Source organism: Asterias amurensis, chromosome 4 (assembly GCF_032118995.1).
Source record: "Asterias amurensis chromosome 4, ASM3211899v1".
Taxonomy (NCBI): domain Eukaryota; kingdom Metazoa; phylum Echinodermata; class Asteroidea; order Forcipulatida; family Asteriidae; genus Asterias; species Asterias amurensis.
In genome coordinates this window covers 15,852,621-15,873,015 of record NC_092651.1, presented here as the reverse complement: position 1 = coordinate 15,873,015, position 20,395 = coordinate 15,852,621, and the positions used below count along the sequence as shown (strand labels likewise).

Sequence of the window (20,395 nt, the reverse complement as noted above, 5' to 3'; positions counted from 1 at the left end):
TGGAGGCTGTCAATGTTGTCACACGAAGCTCGTGCACGTGCGTAATGTGTTTTAGTCTTGGTTCAAGACGTGATGATCACTATTTCATACTCGTTACGTAACGTAAACAGCCCGACAGGGGGCGCGCGTCAGAATCAGATAGCAGCGTGCACTTTTCGACTTTATCCTCCGTGATTTTACCGGTATGTATGACAGAAATAATTTTAAAAATGCTTGAATTTCTGAGTTTACTTCTAAAATGAGCTCAGATAGCTGTCATGGCTGTGTTACTTAAAGGAACACGTTGCCTTGGATCGGTCGAGTTGGTCTTTGAAAAGCGTTTGTAACCGTTTTTATAAAATACATATGGGTAGAAAGATGTTGTAAAAGTAAAATACAATGATCCACACAAACATGCCTCGAAATTGCGTGGTTTTCCAAAATTCTTCCTTTTACCTCGTCGACTAACACGTCGGCCATTTATGGGGGTCAAAATTTTGACCTCGCCACCAATTTTTGCCCGTTTAAGGGTGGATAAATTGGTGGCGACGTGCGAGAATTATCCGAATGGTCGACATCTGGGTTCGACCTCTGTTACTGACAGTCACCTCACTACACAATTTTCCTGTAAATCCTAACCCTACTCTAAACTGTCTAACCCCAACCCTTACCCTAACCCCCTTCCTCCCCGGCCCTGGGCATGCCCCACCTGAGGATCGGCCCCCGTCACGGCCATCTGTCGACTTGTCTTGGTCCTTAAGTCGAGTTGTCTGACAGTTGAAAAACGTCCGTCGAGTGGTCCGAGCGGTCGCCCCCAGCAAACCGCAGACGCATGATGTACACTGCTTTGTTCTTGAGCAGCTCTATTCTCCCCGGGGACGTGTTGAACTTGCACTGCACTGTGTTATTTAATGCAGTGGAGGTACTCCTACTAACATGACTGAGGTTTGTTTCGATCCGCTATCGTGTGGAGAGGTAGCGATGTGAACCTGATGGTGCTAGGCACCAAGGCAATGCAAGACCAGGGCAACAGGGGTTGAAGCCACGATGGCCTCCAGCCCTTCATGATATTATAAGTGGTTCTTGCCTGTATGCTTTGTTTTTGAAAGGGCAAGGGCACCAGGGCATTTTCTCCTTGGTGAAGAGCACCCTAAATGAGGAAATTGTTCATTTCTAATCAGAGCATTTGAAGGGCATCAAGGCAATGAATTTGCGCCTCCAGGAAGTATCTGGCCTGATACACTAGTAATAAATCATTAATCAATTCGAAGTTGATAACAAATCTATCAGTTCTGTGTTTACTTGAATTCTTCTTTGATTTCTAATAAAGGAAGAAGCATCATGCTTCAACCCATCATTTCTGAGCTTTCGTCCATGAGGATCATCTTGGCAAGTGGATCCCCAAGACGCAAGGATGTCTTATCCAAAATTGTAAGTGTGGATTATCCTGAAAATAATGACTTTCAGTATAATAAAAAGAATAATAGTGGCTTCTTGTATAGCGCTCAGGTCCGTCACGCAACTACGCTCATGGCGCTTGAACATAATTACCCCTGTTCACTGGGTCTTAAGTCATTCCTTAAACCATCTCAGCTCCCTGGGGAGTATACAGCCTGTGCCGCCAAACATGTAGCGCAATCAAGGCTAATCAATCACAAGAACCAACTCTGCCCTCACAGGTATCCATTTACCCCTGGGTGGAGAGAAACAATTTTAGTGAAGTGTCTTGCTCAAGGACACAAGTGTCAAGACCGGGATTCGAACCCACACTCCGCTGAACAGAATCACCAGAGCTTGATTTTGGTGCTCTTATCCGCCCGGCCACGACACCCCTTTTTTTTGGGGGGGGGGCACGATTGGAGGTTTATGATAAAGACAGATGCATTGGTACAATCCATGTATATGGGTAGAACCAAATTTAATATTCTTTATCCCCGATGGAAATTTCCATCTATTAAAGGCAGTGGACACTAGCTGTTGGTAATTACTCAAAATAATTGTTAGCATAAAATCTTACTTGGTAACAAGCAATGGTGAGCTGTTGATAGTATAAAACATTGTGAGAAACGACTCCCTCTAAAGTAACATAGTTTTCGAGAAAGAAGTAATTTTCAACAAACTTGATTTCGAGACCTCAGAATTAGATTTTGAGGTCCTGAAATCAAGCATCTGAAAGCACACGACTTAGTGTGACGAGGGTGTTTTTAAGGGTGTTTTTCTTCCATTATTACCTCGCAACTTTGACGACCAATTGAGTTCAAATTTTCACAGGTTTGTTATTTTGTGCATATGTTGAGATACACCAAGTGAGAAGACTTTGTCTTTGACAATTACCAATAGTGTCCAGTGCCTTTAAGACATTTTAATAGTTGTATTTGCTGACTGCCATCTCTGTTAATTTAGCTGTTCAAGATCCAAGGTTGAAGCCTTAAAGGTTCATTTAGTTTCCACACTATCACAAAATAAAATACATTATCAGTCGCTCAAGATCAAGCCGGTGTGGTTTCTACGATTCGCACAGTGTACTCTACTCATCTTTAGGAGAAATGTGAATGGAACGATTCTCCTGAAGACGATTCTCTTGAAGATGAGTATACTGTTTGAAACGTTAAGACTACACCACCTCTTTTCAGAGCCAACACTCCCACTAAAAATATTTACTCATGGTGGTACCCGCAAGTTTACTATTTATAGTTACTTCCAACTTTATGGATTGTCATAATACACCGATCCAGTAGGCTCCGCCCACGACACACGTGTGAGCAAGAACACGTGGGGCTCTCCAATGCCTTTCTGCACAGCTCTGCCGTGCGCGCCAAGCATTTGCGCACGCATGTCGGACTTTAGTGTCAGACCTTCTTGGCGTTGTGATTGGTCAATACTCAATGGGGCGTAGCTTAATGGATCGGTCTATTACATTACTTTTGATTAATTGATCCTTTTCCTTGTAATATAGGGGCTGAAATTTGAAGTAGTGCCGTCCACATTTGAGGAAAACCTTGACAAGTCTTTGTTCAACTCTGCAAAAGATTATGTGAAAGAAACTGCCCTGAAGAAAGCTGAGGAGGTAGCACAGCGATTACAAGGGGTAAATAATAACAATAATAATAATAATAAATATTTTTCATGTAAGCCAGACATGTCTTTGAAAGAGACTTTAAAACTCTAGGTGGCAGCAGACTTACTAGGTTACAATGAGCATGGGCACATTTCCAAGAACAATGGATTTACCTTGCATTAAAAAGTCTACTGCCACCTAGTGTCACCCAAAGTCTCTAATGCACCATATTTTTTACCGTGTGAGGGTGCTCGCAAACATATTTGTATAATTCATTCGTACCTCAAAAATTATTATAGACTGGAACACATAACCACCACAGATATCATGTCCACTACAGCCAATAATAGAGCTGTTAAGCGCTATGCAGTATTATAATACCTTTAAGGGAGCCGTTTTAATCCAGCTCTAAAGCAACAATCAGAAGTGATAAAAATAATATTGAGAGCGCCCTTGGGCGGTCAAAAATACGGCGCACTCCTATCACTACTGGGGATTTGACCATAAATCCATTAAATGATTCTTCTTAAAAAATGTAGATGATTATGTTCTTTGTGAAATAACTAAGCTATAAATGTAGCTAAGAGAGGTTTGTGGTTACACCATGGGATTAACTCTTGTGAGTAGTGTTGGTTCAGAAGAGAACCGGTGGTCAACGAATCAACGCTTCTCCTGGAGATGATCAGAATTACTTATCGTAACGTTGAGTTGTTGATCACCGGTTCTTTTCAGAAGCAACACTCTCAAAAAGAGATTTTCCAATGGTGTTACCGCAAACCTCTCGTAGTGAAATTTCCACCATGCAAAGTTTCAAAACCTACTAGTAAATGTAGGTTTACCTAAAGCTTAAAAAAAAAAAGAGTAGACTGATTATTTCTTCTTCCCTGCTTTTGTTTTACTTCTCAGTGGAAGGGAAAGCATGATAGTCCACCAGGAAAACTATATGGCATTTTCTTCCCTTTCAATATAGTTTAATTTGTTTTGTTTTTCTTGTTCCAGGCAAACCAACCTAACCTAATCATTGGTGCAGATACTGTTGTTGTAAGTATGATGTTAGGCATGGTAACACGGTATATACAATGTAATAATCAGTTTGTATATAGCGCGAAGGACGTCTCAAAGCGCTTCCAACATTAGTGACCCTGGTCACTGGGACGATTTAATTCATTTCTTGCACCATCTCAGCTCCTTGGAGAGTATGCAGCCTGTGCTGCAAAATATGTAGTATACTTATCTAAATCAATCACAAGAACCATCTCTACTGCCCCCACAGGTACCCATTTTCCCCCTGGGTGGAGAGAAGCAATTATAGTTAAGTGTCACAACCAGGACGAAAACCCACACTCTGCTGAATAGAAACACCGGAGCTTGAGTTTGGTGCTTGTATTTGCTCAGCCACGACACCCCACAAGTGAGGTAGTATTTATGCTGACAGATCTGTACTGCTCATTCTTGGGGTGTCATGGCTGAGCAGATAAGAGCATCAGACTCAAGTTGTGGTGGTTCATCGGGATGGGGGTTCGAATTCCGATTGTGAAACTGTTGCCCTTGCTTCTCTCCACCCAGGGGTAAAATGGGTACCTGTGAGGGCAGAGATGGTTTATGTGAACGATAAGCTTGGAGCGTGGTAACTCGCAACACCAGCTGTATACTCCCTTGGGAGCTGTGTTGGTTTAAGAAATGATTTACAGCCAATGGACCAGCCGTCGATTTCACAAAACTCTTCCTAGCTTAGGATTAATCTTAAGACTTAGGACGAGTCCCAACCCTGCACTGTAGCATGCAGACCTTAAGATTAATCCTAAGTTAGGACGAGTTACTCTTCCTAACTCGAGATAAGACGAGTCCTAACTCTTTGTGAAATCGACGGCAGGGGTAATAATGTTGGAAGCGCTTTAAGACGCCCTTCGGTCTGTGATAAAGTGCCATATAAAAGTCAATTGTTATTATTATTATAATTATTATTATTACAACAGGTGTTAGGAGATACAATCCTTGAGAAGCCCAGAGATGATGAGCATGCCTATGAGATGCTGAGTCAGCTGAATGGGAGTTCTCACTATGTACACACTGGTGTTGCTCTTCTCACCCCTAAAAGTGAGTGTTTTTCACCCACAGATATATATTGATCAATACCACTCTGCACAAGTGCTTAAAATACCGGGCAGTTGCACAAACATGCCACACCACCTACACGATCACTGCGTCATCGACGGGCCAAACTGCACTAGTAGTGTAGTTAGGCGCGGGTAAACATACAATTTGGACTTAAGCGCCAGTTAGTGAAAATTTGACACTTTTGTCTGCGATCAGCGGCCGATTTCATGAAATGCTATGATTGATCCTATCACGAGTTAGGAAGAGTAAGTCTAAGTTAGGAAGAGTTTGGTGAAATAGACAGCTTGCTGTTAGCCAAACATGCAACACCACCTACGCGATCACTGCGTCATCGACGCGCCAAACGCATGTAAACAAGCAATTTGGACTTGCGCGCCAGTTAGTGAAATTCAACACTTTTGAGTGAGATCTGGGCAAGCTTCTATTTTTAGCATTAGTGCGGAATGCTATTGATTGTAGCAAATGTCTCATTACTTTTAGTTTAATTTTGATGTTAACTTTTTTGTGCCAAGGGCATTGACAGCTCTGTATACCTCATATTATTTTTTAAATATTGGTACTTTCCCCTTCTGAGAGTCTATCTCTGTGCAAACACCTTTTTACCTGGTGTGCTGTTAGAATTAACTGATAGTTGTTTGGCTTCATTGACCCATTGCAACTGACATTATCACCACAGTCAATCTTGGTTATGTCAATTTGGTAGTTAGTTTCTCAGTTGTTTGGATGATCTTCCAGTCAAGGAAACTCGGCACACTCCAACCAAGGGATATAAACACAGAGCTGGCAACAGTCAATCTCTCTCATACAAATGGCGGTAAGCAGAGCCATGATATTGGGCCCTATTTCATAGAGCTACTTCAGCACAAAATTTGCTTACGCATGAAAATAGCTTGCTTATTTTACACATGTTACAGGCCAAAATTATCATATACATTGCTTGTGACTGGTATTTAGCTGCTGTTTACTTAGCATAACAATTAGGTGGAGTATTGGCCGGTAATCTGATATTACTAAGCAAAGAAGTTTTTGCTTTAAAGACTATGGATACCTTTGTTTGTTGTCAAAGACCAGTCTTCTCACTTGGTGTGTCTCAACATATTTTTATGCACAAAATAACAAACCTGTGAAAATTTGAAATCAATTGGTCGCAAAGTTGCGAGATAATAAAGGAAGAAAAAACACCCTTGTCACATGAAGTTGTATCATGTTTTCAGATGCTTGATTTTGAGAGCTCAAAATCTAATTCTGAGGTCTCGAAATCAAATTCAACTGTTTAAGTGGAAAATAACTTATTTCTCAAAAACTATGTAACTTCAGAGGAGCCGTTTCTCACAATGTTTGATACTATCAACAGCTCCCCATCGATCGATACCAAGTAAGTTTTTATGCCAACAATTATTTTGAGTAACAACCAATAGTGTCCATGCCTTTAAGCAAAATGTTGTGCTTAATTAGCTCTATGATATTTGGCCCTGGTGATTGGGTCAGGTTGATGTACGGTTGTGAGATTCATAATTCCTCTACATAATGGGTTTGTTTTGGTTAATTTTTTTTATACCATTCTTACTGCAGAAGGAGGAGACAAAACTTTTGATAAAGTGCAGTTTCATGAGACGACGGAGGTAAAGTTTGCTGACCTTTCACCTGAAATTATTCGAGCATATGTCGCTACCGGAGAATCACTGTAAGTGTTATTTGATAATAAACATTTTGTTATTTTACACCCGTACTTTCAAAGTACATGATGATGTATTGAATTACCATTATTTGACAGACCCCTTCTCCTTCGTGGTTTTTAACCAATATTTTGTTTTTAACTTCCATGTTTGCTTATTTTATGTGTTCACATTCTGACAGGAATGTTCAAATAATCCATGGGATTGTAACCAGGGTCTAGTTTCTAAAAGCTGCTTAAGCGCACAAATTAGTCAAGTACATCAAAATTATGCTAACCAGAACAAGGTTACCAGCCAAAATACCATTCCAAATGTATCATCTGTGACTGGTGTGCTGCCCATTTCGGCTTAGCAGACAAAATTGCTGTGCACTCTTAAGCAGCTGTATGAAATACACAATTTTCAAGTTGGATTTGAACAATGTTTGGTGGTACGATGACTCGCTTAGTCAGAAGGGACTATTTAAATTTGAATACCTGAGACTGTAGAGACAGTTGCTACGTTAAAAGTTTGGGGCAAGCTTTTGTATATCAACCTTTAGACGGGCAAAGACTGCCACAGGCCTGGAATTTCATCTTTGAAAAGGCAAGGCCATTTTTATTTTGCAAGGGGCAGTTCCAATGGAAAATCTTAGAGTCGATGGGAAACTTTGAAGGGGGACCAAGGGCACAGCCAGGGGCACGACCAGGGGCATAGCCAGGGGCACGACCAGGGGCAACGGAGGCCATTGCATCCATAGCTTGCATGTAATTCCAGGCCTGGTACCATACAATTTGATTCACAATAATGTGTATGGCTGTTCACAGTCTCTTATGTAACTATGTAAAAGCGTGCCCCAAATCATTTGACATAAAGTCTGAGGAAGTCAATTTTAAGAGGTACCATCTTGCGACTATTAAGCAAGTTATTGTACAAGACATTCAAATTTAGGTTCTTGTCTCACCTTCCACCTCTGGGACCCCGTTTCGAATCCCAACGGGGGCACTATGTGGACTGGGTTTTCAGTCCCTACTTGACTGCGTGAGTTTCCCTGGATTTCCCTTGAATAATTCTCTGGGGTTTTCCTCCGCCATCTAAAACTGAAATTTCTTTATCATATTTTCTTTCGTTAGGCTCTAATTGGAGTGTTGAGAATATATATCCAGATCATGAAATCTAACTCGCAAAATGCCTAATTGGGCCAAGGCTCTACCCACATGGAACAGTCATTGGCCCATTGGTTTAAATATCTGCAGGGAAGCCTTCATTTTTAATAAAAGGGTGTTCTGGCCGAGTGGATTAGAGCACCAAATTCAAGCTCTTGTGTTTCTCTTCAGTAGGGTGTGGGTTCGAATCCTGGTCGTGACACTTGTGTCCCTGAGCAAGGAACTAAACTATAATTGCCTCTCTCCACCCAAGAGTAAATGGGTACATGTGAGCGCAGAGACAGTTCTTGTGTATGATTTAGCTTATAGAAGCGCATATCTTTTGCACAGGCTGTATACTCCCCAGGGAGCTGAGATGATTTTAAAATGGCCCAGTGACCATGGGTGCTAGTGTTTGAAGCACTTTGAGATGACCTTCGCATTTGAAAAGGCTTTATAAAAATTGGTTATTGTTATTATTATTATAATAAATAAAATCCTGTTTTATTTTATTTCAGAGACAAAGCTGGTGGATATGGTATTCAGGAAATAGGAGGTTCATTAGTCCAAAGTGTTTCTGGTGACTACTTCAACGTTGTAGGTTTTCCACTTCATAGCTTTTGCAAACAGCTCTTACTATTACTTGGGAAAAGTTAACAGTAAAGTCTATTGCTTAAGCTGTGTAGTGCCATTAACAGGCATGTATCCTGCAATTTTGAAAGTTCAAGGGCACTAGGGCATTTTCTCTTCGGTAAAGGGCACCCTATGAGGAAACTGTAGATTTCTACTGGAGCATTTCAAGGGCACCAAGGTAATGGCCAGCGGGCATGAAGGCAATCGCCTTCATAGCCTATGTGAATCATCAGGCCTGCACTATATTTATGGGTGGGGGTGATAAAGTTTTACATAAAGAGTGTACAATAGCCAAGTCTATTGATAAACTACTGGATTTATATAATTATGATCATTTCCTGTGCAGCTTTAGTTGAGATATTAGTAAAATGTACTTTGTAAAGTTTTGTCCTCCATACTTGATAAGATTTTTGGCTCATGGAATAGTTGGAATGCAAACAACTTTCCTATAGAAGATGTGACCTCGGACGTCACTCGAAAACCATAACATGATTCGCGTGCATACCGCCGGGCAAAACAGAGGGCGGTTTGAATGTAAACATAGGTCACATCGTCTATAGCAAGACTTGTTTTCTTCATATGGGATTCTACAAAATGTATAAGGCTGGATGTATAAAAAGCAGATGATAAACAGGTTATTACTAATAACCCCAACTTAAAGCTTTGACCAGAATTTCGGAGAATTGTTTTTATATTGCACAATTTTGTCTCATATTAATTGATTTTATGGAGAGTATTCTAATAAATTAATTATGAATTTTACAATCAAATGTTTTAATTGCTTCAAATGTTGTCTCACTTTTGCATTACAATTATGAGCTGTGAATCCACAATTTCAATACTGAATAATAATAATAGTTGCTTTAAAGGCAGTGGACACTATTGGTAGTTGTCAAAGTCTAGCCTGCACAGTTGGTGTATCTCAACATATGCATAAAATAACAAACCTGTGAAAATTTGAGCTCAATTGGTCATCGAACTTGCGAGATAATAATGAAAGAAAAAAACACCCTTGTCACACGGAGTTGTGTGCGTTTAGATGGTTGATTTTGAGACCTCGAGTTCTAAACTCGAGGTCTTGAAATCAAATTCGTGGAAAATTACTTCTTTCTCGAAAACTATGGCACTTCAGAGGGAGCCGTTTCTCACAAGTTTTATACCATCAACCTCTCCCTGTTACTCGTCACCAAAAAAGGTTTTATGCTAATAATTATTTTGAGTAAATACCAATAGTGTCCACTGCCTTTAATAATAGGCACTTATATAGCGCATTTTACACACAAATATCAAAGTACTGAACAGAATAAGACGAGATAACAAAACACAAAGACTTGTGTATGAGGACAAAAATGTTTAAGACGTTTTTTCTGAAAATGGTGACGAGGGAATACAGACTGTCTAGGCCAGATTTCATAGAGCTGCTCAAGCATAAATTATTGCTTGAAAATTGCTTAGCAGAATAACGTTCACAAATTGTACATGTGACATTGTAGTTCGGCTGTATTCTTATTCTGGTAAGCACAATGTTATAGTGCTTAGCTAGGTTGTGCTAGAACAGAGGGCGCTCGACTGAACTGGCGCTCTGTGAAATTGTGGGATGTGTTGTGGGCAACCAACCTAATATTTTGTTTTTGCATGGGAAGAGCGTGGAAGGTTTAACCCCTTTTTCGGAAAAGAGATGGCAATATTGAATGAAAAGTGGCTGCTAATCATCACACTACAAGTATCAGATGTCTATACCGCCATGCAGATTACACTGAGAGACGTTTCAAACAAAATGTCAGTTTTACTCATCTCAGTACAAATGCAGACGAAAGGTTTGTTTTTAAACTCCACGTTTAATTTTAAGGGCGCCCCCACTCGTCGTGAAGAGGTAAACTATAGACGGCCATCAGTGCAATAAAGTTGTACATTTTTGTAGTAAAAAATACACCCAAGTCATAGACAATCTAAACATACAATTTTATAAATTTCTATGATTTGGTTTTTAAAATTTATCTACGAAGTACATGACATATAAATCCAATGTAAACGACATTACAATTTGCATTTGAGCATAGTATTTTAGTCAGTAATGTTAAACATTTCGCATTCTCCGTAAAGCTGACCATACAGGTACGTCAGGGAATTCCCCGCATCTGGCGTAATTATTTCGAAAGACACCGGCAAAGACACACAATTTCAAGACGGGCGACGAGTTTACAAGTTATCAGCAGCGTGGTGAGTCCGCTGAGTTCACAAATTCCATGTATTAAGTGGATGGGCACTGTAGTCACTGTGGTAGCTAGATCATGTAGGTAAGAACGACCTTAGTTTGCACATGGAGGTAGGATCCTACCTCCATGGTTTGCATGATTTGTAGACGCGCATTGCCATTGATGCTGTTAGTTATAATATAGGGTCATTCCGTGTCAAATCACCCAATGGGTTAAACCCTACCCTCTTCAAATTTGCTCAAATTTGGTTTATGGGGTAATCGTGGCTCAACAAGCTCAAATTTCAAATTTCAGCTCCATCCGATAAACGGTTTTCGCGCCACGGCATGCTCTTTCTTGTTGATTTCGGTCAAAATGCGCCTGACCTCTGACATTCAAACGACCATAAATCGGTAACCTTTGTGTCAAATTGGTTGAAATTGGTGTCTTTGGAAAGGAAATTGAGTAAGCTTTCCAAATATGTCTTCTTCTTTTTTGTAGGAACACGTTTAGGTATGATAACCTTTTGACCTCTACTTTGACCTTGAATTTGACCTTGTGGATCACGTGACCCGGCGACGAACTTACGGAACTGCAATTTACGGAGCTGCAATTTAAAAGGAAAAGTTTCCGTATGGCGCCACCACTTTTTCATTCGAAATAAAATAATATAGTATCTAATTTACCTGATTGATATATCCCTTTTTGTAAAAATGAGTGAAAAAGTGGTGGCGCCATACGGAAAGTTATCCATTTAAAATTTGAGCTTGTTGAGCCACGATTAGCCCATAAACCAATTATGAGCAAATTTGAAGTGGGTAGGGTTTAAAATTGCCTTTTTTTTGGGTGATTTGACACGGAATGACCCTATATAAAGTTAGTGACTTCAAGTTCCGTAAGTTTTTGTTTTGATGTTTACCTCTTTCTAAATTCTTCTATGTGTGTGACAATAAGTAACAATGTCACAACGTGTGTTATGTGAATTTGTTTAGTTTAGTGTTTGTAACAATTACAGAGCACCGACATGATCGGCCACCAAACGTGTGTATTATGATACAGTACATACAATCCATGCAGTTGCTTTACTCAGTACTACCTAGAACTAGTTGCGATAACGTAACCCTCCTCCCGACGGCCGCCCAGGCCTGGGCGGCCGTCGGGAGGAGGGTTACGTTATCGCAACTAACCTAGAACAAGAAAATGAGGTGTGTTCCGCTACGCGCTATCGTACGTACGATTTGGCAAGAGCAGAGGCTTAAAAAAAAGTTCCCCGCCATGCCATGCCTTTGACTCCAACATTTTGGGCCTCCACAATGCTATATCACTTTTACAAAAGGTGGTACTGGGCTGGTTGCGTGTTTTAAGATACCGAAAACCTGTAGCGGTTAAATGTCCATGGAAGAATAATTTGCAATAGGAATACACAATCTGGGAAGCGTAAGCCTACTCTCAGGTATGCGTCTCAGATTCACATAACTTGGGGACAATAAGTGATATCTTTTCCATAAACAGCAGTACTTTCAAGGTAAAAAGTCTCTCAAAATATCCTGCTATCCGTAGCTGCTGTGCTTAATTCTGACCAAGTAGGGCCTAAGATTGTGTTGCTGTTAATTTTCAGAGTAATTTCCAAATGTACAGACCCTTTAAATGACTTGAATTTTATTAGCATGGTTGGCCAAACAATGATTTCTGCATAAATGTTTTTTTTCCTTAAATAACAGGTGAATTGAAAGTATCTCTTGCTTTATAAAGAAAGGATAACATGGCAGAGTCAGAAAATATCGTAGTATCTTCACGTAGAGCTCAAGTGCAACAAGCGCATCAGGTAAAATTGTATTTTTATATGAACAATAAAAGATCTGGGTCCAATTGTCGGGCTATGTATGCACATTTCTCTCGCTTTTCATTTGTACGAAACTAATGGGGACACTGAAGAAATAAATCCAAACGAAGGTGGAACAGATAATTTCTCAATTTACAGAGTCAACAAACATTTGCTTTTGTAATGTTTAAAGGCAGTGGACACTATTGGTTATTACTCAAAATAACTATTAGCATAAAACCTTACTTGGTAATGAGTAATGGGGAGAGGTTGGTAGTATAAAACATTGTGAGAAACGGCTTCCTCTGAAGTGGAGTAGTTTTTGAGAAAGAAGTAATTTTCCACGAATTTGATTTCGAGACCTCAGATTTAGAATTTGAGGTCTCAAAATCAAGCATCTGAAAGCACACAACTTCGTGTGACAAGGGTGTTTTTTCTTTCATTATTATCTCTCAACCTCGATGACCGATTGAGCTCAAATTTTCACAGTTTTTTTTATTTTATGCATACATGTATGTTGAGATACACCAAGTGAGAAGACTGGTCTTTGACAATTACCAATAGTGTCCAGTGTCTTTAAACAGTCGTTCGATGGAAACACACTCCGGTCCCTCTGAGAGTGAGGAAGTGGGGTATACAAACAAGCCTACTGGCCTAGACTATCCAACTTCCATTTCCTAAAAACTTTTAATAAATGGTTGATATATTTAAACACTGCTTGTTTCAGCACACCCTCGTACTTTGCTAACCAATGACAAGTTTCTTACAAACTTATTTAAAACAGACACCCCAAAACAATTTGACATGCGCATACTAAGCTTCCTACAAGTTTTTAACAAGTGGTAGGCAAAGTAGTCACTTGTAGGTGCCAATCAGCATTGTTTTTCAGCACACTCCTACCAGGGGTTAGTGACGAGAGGTATTAACACGGCACGCTGCCCATTGTCGCGAGCTGGCAATATATGAAGTTGGCCTTGGCAGTGATTCACACTACAGTGCGTCCTCTACAGTTTCTCTCTATGAGGACACCATTCCAAAAAGCGGTTCTTAGGCACTTTTGGAACTTGAACGACTGACATGAAGGTGAAAAACACACTCTAACCTCACAGTATCCACTCTTGCTGTACACTGAGCACTACTTTTTCTGTGTACAAAACCAAGAATAAACACAAACTAGGGGCCTTATTACGAAAAGCCTGTAATAAGCACAAAAACTTGCTAAGCACAGAAAAAGGTTACCAGCCAAAATTACATTCATTTTAGTGACTGCGGTGGATTTCACAAAGCGTTAAGACGATTCTTATCTCGAGTTAGGACATCACTCGTCCTAACTTAAGAATAGCCTTACGTTTTTAATATCTCCTAGGACTAGTCCTAAGTTAGGACTAGTCTTAACTCTTTGTGAAATCGACCCCTGGTCTCCCACTCAATTTGCTTAGCAAAGAAATTTGTCATGCAGTATTTTTTGCTTTTAAAACAGCTTTATGAAATCGGGCCCTGGTCGTTGCGAGGTGGGCGCTGGGCACTGACTTTTTCTTATTGCACACCTCCAAAACGGGCCCTCCTGAATGGATAGAGATAGAGTACAATGGAATTAATTATAATAACTATATAAGTTATCACACAAGCGCGAGTGAAATACGGAAAAATATAGCGCGTCTGCGTCCCATATCCAACAAGGCCGTATTTATCTTCAAGCAAACTTGACGCGTGCTATAGAACACACAACACGCAGGTAGTGATATTAGCCGTGCAATATAGGTTTATAACACCATTCCATTCTGCAAATGTGATTGGAGGATTAGCGCATACTTGAAGATAATAGTTGTTATTACGGAGTCAAATAACTGTTTGTTCCTGTTGTTTCTACTGTAGCCCCGTCAGGACAATCTAAGTCTGAGGGTGCCCAATAACGACAGACAACTACTTCAGCAGGCAATGGATTTAACGAGAGGTAATAAATAAGTCTTTAATTCATCATCCTGTTTGTTGGGAATTATAGAGGTCGTTCACATGCCGTGCTAAAGTTGGTCTAAGTCCACTTAGACCGGTTCGGGTTCAACTTTTGTGCGTGTGAACGCAAATAAAGTTAGACCGGATCGGGTTTAAACCCCAAAACTTAAACCGTCCAGCGAGGCGGTCTAAGTCTAAACCGGTTCGGGTTTATCTTTTAACACTGCGTGTGGACAGAATGACATCCGGTTTTAACTCACAACGGACGACCCATTGTGTGGTTCAATGCACACGCCCGGGACCCGGAGTGCTTGTATACGGTTTCTGTTGCCTCTGCTGAAAAGCACCGAGTATTTATATTAATTTCTTGCCGCTTACCGAGTTGGCGAAACCCTCTCGATCGGTGTATGCAGTTTAACACAGGCCCACGCCCATGATTCATTAAATTCTGAAACAAAATTTTCTAAGCTTTTTTTGTTGAGTGTCCTACAATAAATTGAAACTGTTTTTCATGCGTATACTACGAGCGCAGCGAAGAAGCATATTTTGTAATGCTTCTCACATGTGTACAGCGCTGCCATCCCATAGTGATCAATCTCTGATATCCCATAGTTATCCATCACCGATCCCGTGGATGTGCCTTTCTATTGCCGTCACCGTTACTAGCGTGCTGTACTTTCAATCAAGGAGAATGAACTGCAGTGGGCGCGAGGCTGTGTGTAGGGGAAATTCCCTACGCCAGCAATATCACCACGTTGTTGGGAAGTTGGGAAAATACTGCAAAGTACATGTATTTACGTAACTTGCACGTGTGTAGTTGTGTTTATGAACGAATCGGAATAAAAATCGCGGCACCAGCTTTTGAGAGCGCAACTTCCAATCGATTGAAGTACAAACTAAAAGTATTTATTAAATCGGAAACAGTGGTATAAAACAAAACACAAAAATGAAACGTGTTCTGTTTCATGGAATATGGACAATATTTTGGTGAGTTTTCTCGGCGGTTTGTATCAATATTTTGTTTGTTTAAAAAAATAATTTCGAGTCGTGTTCATGTTTGTTTTAAGTGCCCATATCCTCCCAACGGTAAAACTGTTACCGCGTTCGAGTGAGCCATTTGTATCCAATAATTATGCCCTGTCTGATCATCCAGGGCATGGGGCACTCAGTATCTCGGCATACTCGGTGCGTGAATCTGATGAATAAAACCGGATGTAGAGCAACGGGGTCGCGTCTACTTTGACCTCTTAAAACCGAAGATAAACCGGATCGGGTTTAACTCTGTGCTGTCTGAACGCAATGGGTTTTTATTTTTACGACCACCCCCCGCTGCTCGTAAAAGTTAGACCGGTTCGGGTCTAAGTTAGTACGCTGTCTGAACATACCCATAGATTGGGGGTGAGGTCTAAGCCAGTTCTTGCTGGAATATTATTCACAACTCCATGGTCAAGCAAACAAAGGCCAGATAAACCCATTTAAAAATAACACGGGATGTCTTTGGCTGATGTGTATACACCCCAGAACTAATTATTTTTGCGCATGAGGAGAACGAAGTGTGCTTTTAAACTGAGCTGTTTATTTCCCTCAGTAGAAAGAGAGACAAACCTATTCCAAACCTTTGTCTTGTAGGTGTACGCGTGAGTCTTAAAAGAGATTGATAAGGTGCCATGAATGTTTACCATTGTATTTGGCATGGGCGGAGAGTCTAAGATTCCAGCATGCTATGGCAGATTATGGGCTTTATTGCCAAAGGTTCAGACAATTCACTGTGAACATAAACCACATTTTCAGAAGAGAAAAAGAAAGGCTGCCAAAGCATTTTATAAAGAGAAACTCTGACAATAATTGGTATTTAGTAATGCTTTCGTTGTGTCTCTGATATTCTAAAAGAAACAAATATTCTGAAAAAATTCCTGAAATTGATCCTGCGGATGAACATAGGAATATTTTGGAAACCTCAGTGGAAAGGGGTTAAAGACACTGGACACTATTGGTAATTGTCAAAGACCAGTTTCCTCCCTTGGTGTATGTCAACATATGCATAAAATAACAAACCTGTGAAAATTTGAGCTCAATTGGTCGTTTAAAGTGCGAGAGAATAATGCAAGAAGAAACGCCCTTTTTGCACAAATGTGTGCTTTCAGATGCTTGATTTCGAGACCTCATAATCAAATTCTGAGGTCTCAAAATCAATTTCAAATATTTTAGTGAGAAATACTTCTTTCTCAAAAAACAGTTTACTTCAGAGGGAGCTGTTCCTCACAATGTTTTATACCATCAACAGCTTTCAATTACCCGTTACCAAGTGAGGTTTTATGCTAATAGTTGTTTTGAGTAACTACCAAAGTGTCCAGGGATCGATTTCACAAAGAGTTAGGTTAGGACTAGTCCTAGGAGATATACAAATTTCATAGATAGTCCTAAGTTAGGACGAATAACTAGCCCTAAATCGAGATAAGACTAGTCCTAACTCTTTGTGAAATCCACCCCTGTGCCTTTAAACAGTTGTTTAACATCTGATGAGGGTCATGGCCTTATTTAAAAAAATAAAATTAAAAATCCTGGGTACAGCTTTGATCCTGACAACACAGCCCTTTTAACACCCTTTCTGTACATTTTTGTTTTGTATAGATAAATCAATAGCAGAAATGAATCATCAGGAAAGGTCTACACTTAACAAAGTACTTCATGAGAAACAACAGCTTCTAGCAACATCTAACAGGTTTCACTATGTCAAGATGGCCCATCTTTTTGGAGTACCCCGTGAGGAAATCCGTGTGATGGAAAATGCAGAGCATGTACTGGATTATATCTCCGAGACTCGAGAGGTTGAGATTACGGTCGCAGAGTTTCTGTACAAACTTGACGAGAGTGGTCAATGCTTTGATGTCGTACGTCGACTGTGTAGACAAATTATAACTCGAGAAGGAGATCAACACTAGGTAGTAACTCTTAAAGCTTGTAAAAAAGCAATTCTGTGGAAAGCGTGAATATCAATGCCTGGGTTGAGCTAAGAAAAGTTGACTGAAGCCTGGTTCATACTTCCTGCGAATGTAAATGCGAAGCAAACTTTGACATCACATGGCTGTTTTTTGCAGCGAATGTTTTGTAGGAGTTGAGCACAAGTCAACTGATGCATATTATTTGTTGTGAAATTGTGACATCAAAATGCGTATCGCATTCGCGGCAGTAGATGGACCACCTTTAGGGGAATAGCCATGAGATGAAGGTCTCCGCATTAGACTTGGTCCTCTATAGCCTTGTCCTAGGCTCTTTTCGCAAGCACCGGCCCGCTCCGAATTCTCAAACTGCAAAGATACTATACTGCACGGTACATAACAGTACTTGATACTGTCGGGTCGAAGCATGGTTTTTCGAGGTTGTTGAACATGTACCTCGTACAAACGAAGCCACAACAGACCTCGTTGTATGAGGTACAACAACTTCGAAAATCATGCTTCGACCCCACGGTATCAAGTACTGTTATGTACCGTGCAGTATAATATCTATGCAGTTCGTGAATTCATAGCGGGCTGGTGCTTGCGTAAAGAGCCTTGGACAAGGCTAGGTCCTCTATAGATGTATTGCAATACGCGTCATCAACCGCCATCTTTGATGTTACAAGGGGAAAGTGAACGCGCTGCGCATGCACTTTTCCCTTGTTAATACAAGGATGACGCGTATTGCAATCCATCTATTGCAGTGTGCATGGGCCATGCCACACTTCATTTAAAGACTATGTTGCCTCTTTTTTTTCCCATAATGTTCTATTATACCTAGTCATTGTTGGTAATGAAGCCACGGATCCATGCTGGGTGGTTGTTCCACTTCTCCGGTGTTGTTGTACTCACACTTGAGTAATTCTTCTTGGGTACTACTCGAGGTTTAAAGTGGGAAGTATTAAGTTTTATCTGGTTTTTGTTAATCTTAAATCTTATAGCCATTTTAGAATAGCTTTTAGTTGTAGGAAACACTTTTGATGGTGGTTTATGTCATTAATTTTTGCCATAGTACTGTGCTACAGTTCCAAAAAGGTGAAAGGGCGCTAAATGATTGAATGGGTACAAATTAATTTTCATTGTCTGCTTGTAGTGTTTTATGTTACTGGCAAAAATTTCATGCCATATGCCATATACATTGCTTGTGACTGGTATTTAGCTGTTGTTTATTTAGCATAACAATTGAGTGGAGTCTTGGTCGGTAATCTGATTTTACTAAGCAAGGGTTTTTTTTTTGCTTAAGCAAAATTTTGTGCTTAAGCAGCTCTATGAAATTGGGCCCTGATGTCCAAAATAGAGTCCCCTAAAATAGTACAGAAGAAAAAGTGCACCCCAAAAAAAGAATATATAAACAAAAAATTGGTGCACACTCAGATAAATAAATGCAAGAATGGACCAAATGGCTTGAATTGGGCCTTCTTTCTCAAAAAAAAGTCGAACTCCCCAGCACATTGCCCTCCAATCAAAAAAGAAGTTATAATACCTAAAACTAACAATAAATTGTTTGGACTTTGGTATCAAGTTTGTAAAAATCATTTGTAAGTTGAAAATTTGTAGAAATCAATCCGATCGTTTCTACTTATAATTCATATTTTTAGGAATTGTATTTTGAACAAAGAACTGTTCATTTTACTCAACATGATTTTTCTAGAAAAGTCAAAATAAGTTTTTTCTTAGATATTAGTATATAGTATGTAAATACATTTTCACTTATCATGTTGTATATCAGATTTAAAAGTAAATGATAGTTTTTTAACAAGAGATAGCAAGAAATATTGAGTGGTTTATTTCCAGAGTGGTTTATTTCCAGCCCTGGGGGCTGATTTCACAATGCAGGAAGATTCATCTGAAAAAAGTTTGCATACTTTTTGTACGTAACACAAAACACAATGTCCAAAGATTTACACCAAACTCATACAGTTTGAAAATTATGATGGTAGAAAGCTTCCCTTAAAATATTACTTGCTGAGGTGCTGTAGTTTTTGAAAAATGATTAAAACAAGTCGCAAAAATAATATTCGTCTCAGGAGATGAATTAGCATGTAACATGTAATTTTGTGACATTGTTTTACTAATTTCTCATAAACTTCATCACTTCAACCATGCCTCAACGAGTAACTTTCAAGGTCAGCTTTCTACTATCATTATCTTTGCGTGAGTTTAAGTGAATATTTGGACATTGTGTTTTGTGTTACAAAAAGTACCAAAATCTTTTAAGTTGACCAAGTGTTTTGTATTAGATCATCACACTTTTTCTTAGTAATTTAAGAGTTATTTGGAGTCAAGATCAATCTTGGCTCTTTGTGAAATCGAGCGCTGATGAAGGACTTTCAGTTTTAAACAGTGATAAGAATAGAAGAGTCTTCCTATGTACAGCACAGAGGAACACTCTTTATATAGGCCAAGTAACAAAAAAAATACCAGTTGATCTTCCAGGTTGTTTTTTTCTTCCAAAAGAGGAGGATGAGGGCCTTTTTATTTTTTATTTCTTTCTAAGGTGGCCGCCAAGCATTTTGATTCAAACTGGCCACAAATTATTAAGTTTAAAGTCACCACTTACTTTATGTAGTTACAAGTTCTTAAAAGAGTGTGAGTTTAATGAAAAATACACAGAAAATTTGTCTTTTTGAAAGAAATTAAAAACAAAAGTAAAATCTAAAGAAAAACCTTGGAAAGGGATAAGGGAGGGGATGATCAACTGGAATTTTTTTTGTTGTTAAAACCATTTGACATTTATCAAAGTCAGGAATTTGTAAATATTAAGATTATTTCCTTTAAACCCTTGTGATATGTATGTGAAACATAATTTTGGGTTAAACAAACAACCGATTTAAAAAA

The 20,395-nt window shown here is 39.6% G+C and overlaps 2 protein-coding genes across 5 annotated transcripts; both read left to right on the top strand.

The window, feature by feature from the left end:
* The first annotated feature begins 69 nt into the window (after positions 1-69).
* LOC139936112 (probable bifunctional dTTP/UTP pyrophosphatase/methyltransferase protein) lies at positions 70-9,358 on the top strand. 2 transcript variants are annotated; one of them, XM_071930843.1, is made up of 7 exons: positions 70-182; positions 1,310-1,410; positions 2,936-3,067; positions 4,037-4,078; positions 5,014-5,134; positions 6,731-6,839; positions 8,474-9,358. In XM_071930843.1, exons 2-7 carry the CDS (start codon positions 1,321-1,323, stop codon positions 8,610-8,612), a joined length of 633 nt encoding a protein of 210 aa, XP_071786944.1. In that variant the 5' UTR covers positions 70-182; positions 1,310-1,320; the 3' UTR covers positions 8,613-9,358. The 2 variants fall into 2 exon arrangements, with proteins under 2 accessions (XP_071786944.1, XP_071786943.1); XM_071930842.1 differs by having other exon boundaries at positions 6,728-6,839.
* Positions 9,359-10,700: 1,342 nt separating this feature from the next.
* Positions 10,701-18,979, top strand: LOC139936496 (uncharacterized). Of its 3 annotated transcripts, none has more exons than XM_071931329.1 (4): positions 10,701-10,881; positions 12,505-12,608; positions 14,481-14,559; positions 17,190-18,979. In XM_071931329.1, exons 2-4 carry the CDS (start codon positions 12,546-12,548, stop codon positions 17,498-17,500), a joined length of 453 nt encoding a protein of 150 aa, XP_071787430.1. In that variant the 5' UTR covers positions 10,701-10,881; positions 12,505-12,545; the 3' UTR covers positions 17,501-18,979. The 3 variants fall into 3 exon arrangements, with proteins under 3 accessions (XP_071787430.1, XP_071787429.1, XP_071787431.1); XM_071931328.1 differs by having other exon boundaries at positions 10,703-10,885; XM_071931330.1 differs by having other exon boundaries at positions 10,722-10,808.
* Positions 18,980-20,395: the final 1,416 nt, after the last annotated feature.

Excerpts from the sequence above, each read along its gene's own strand:
- LOC139936496 (XM_071931329.1), top strand. The coding sequence starts at position 12,546 with ATGGCAGAGTCAGAAAATATCGTAGTATCTTCACGTAGAGCTCAAGTG. Across the intron at positions 12,609-14,480 it reads AAGTGCAACAAGCGCATCAG|CCCCGTCAGGACAATCTAAG; the intron begins GTAAAATTGTAT and ends TTTCTACTGTAG. Across the intron at positions 14,560-17,189 it reads GGCAATGGATTTAACGAGAG|ATAAATCAATAGCAGAAATG; the intron begins GTAATAAATAAG and ends TGTTTTGTATAG.
- LOC139936112 (XM_071930842.1), top strand. The coding sequence starts at position 1,321 with ATGCTTCAACCCATCATTTCTGAGCTTTCGTCCATGAGGATCATCTTG. Across the intron at positions 3,068-4,036 it reads TAGCACAGCGATTACAAGGG|GCAAACCAACCTAACCTAAT; the intron begins GTAAATAATAAC and ends TTCTTGTTCCAG. Across the intron at positions 5,135-6,727 it reads TGCTCTTCTCACCCCTAAAA|AAGGAGGAGACAAAACTTTT; the intron begins GTGAGTGTTTTT and ends TTCTTACTGCAG.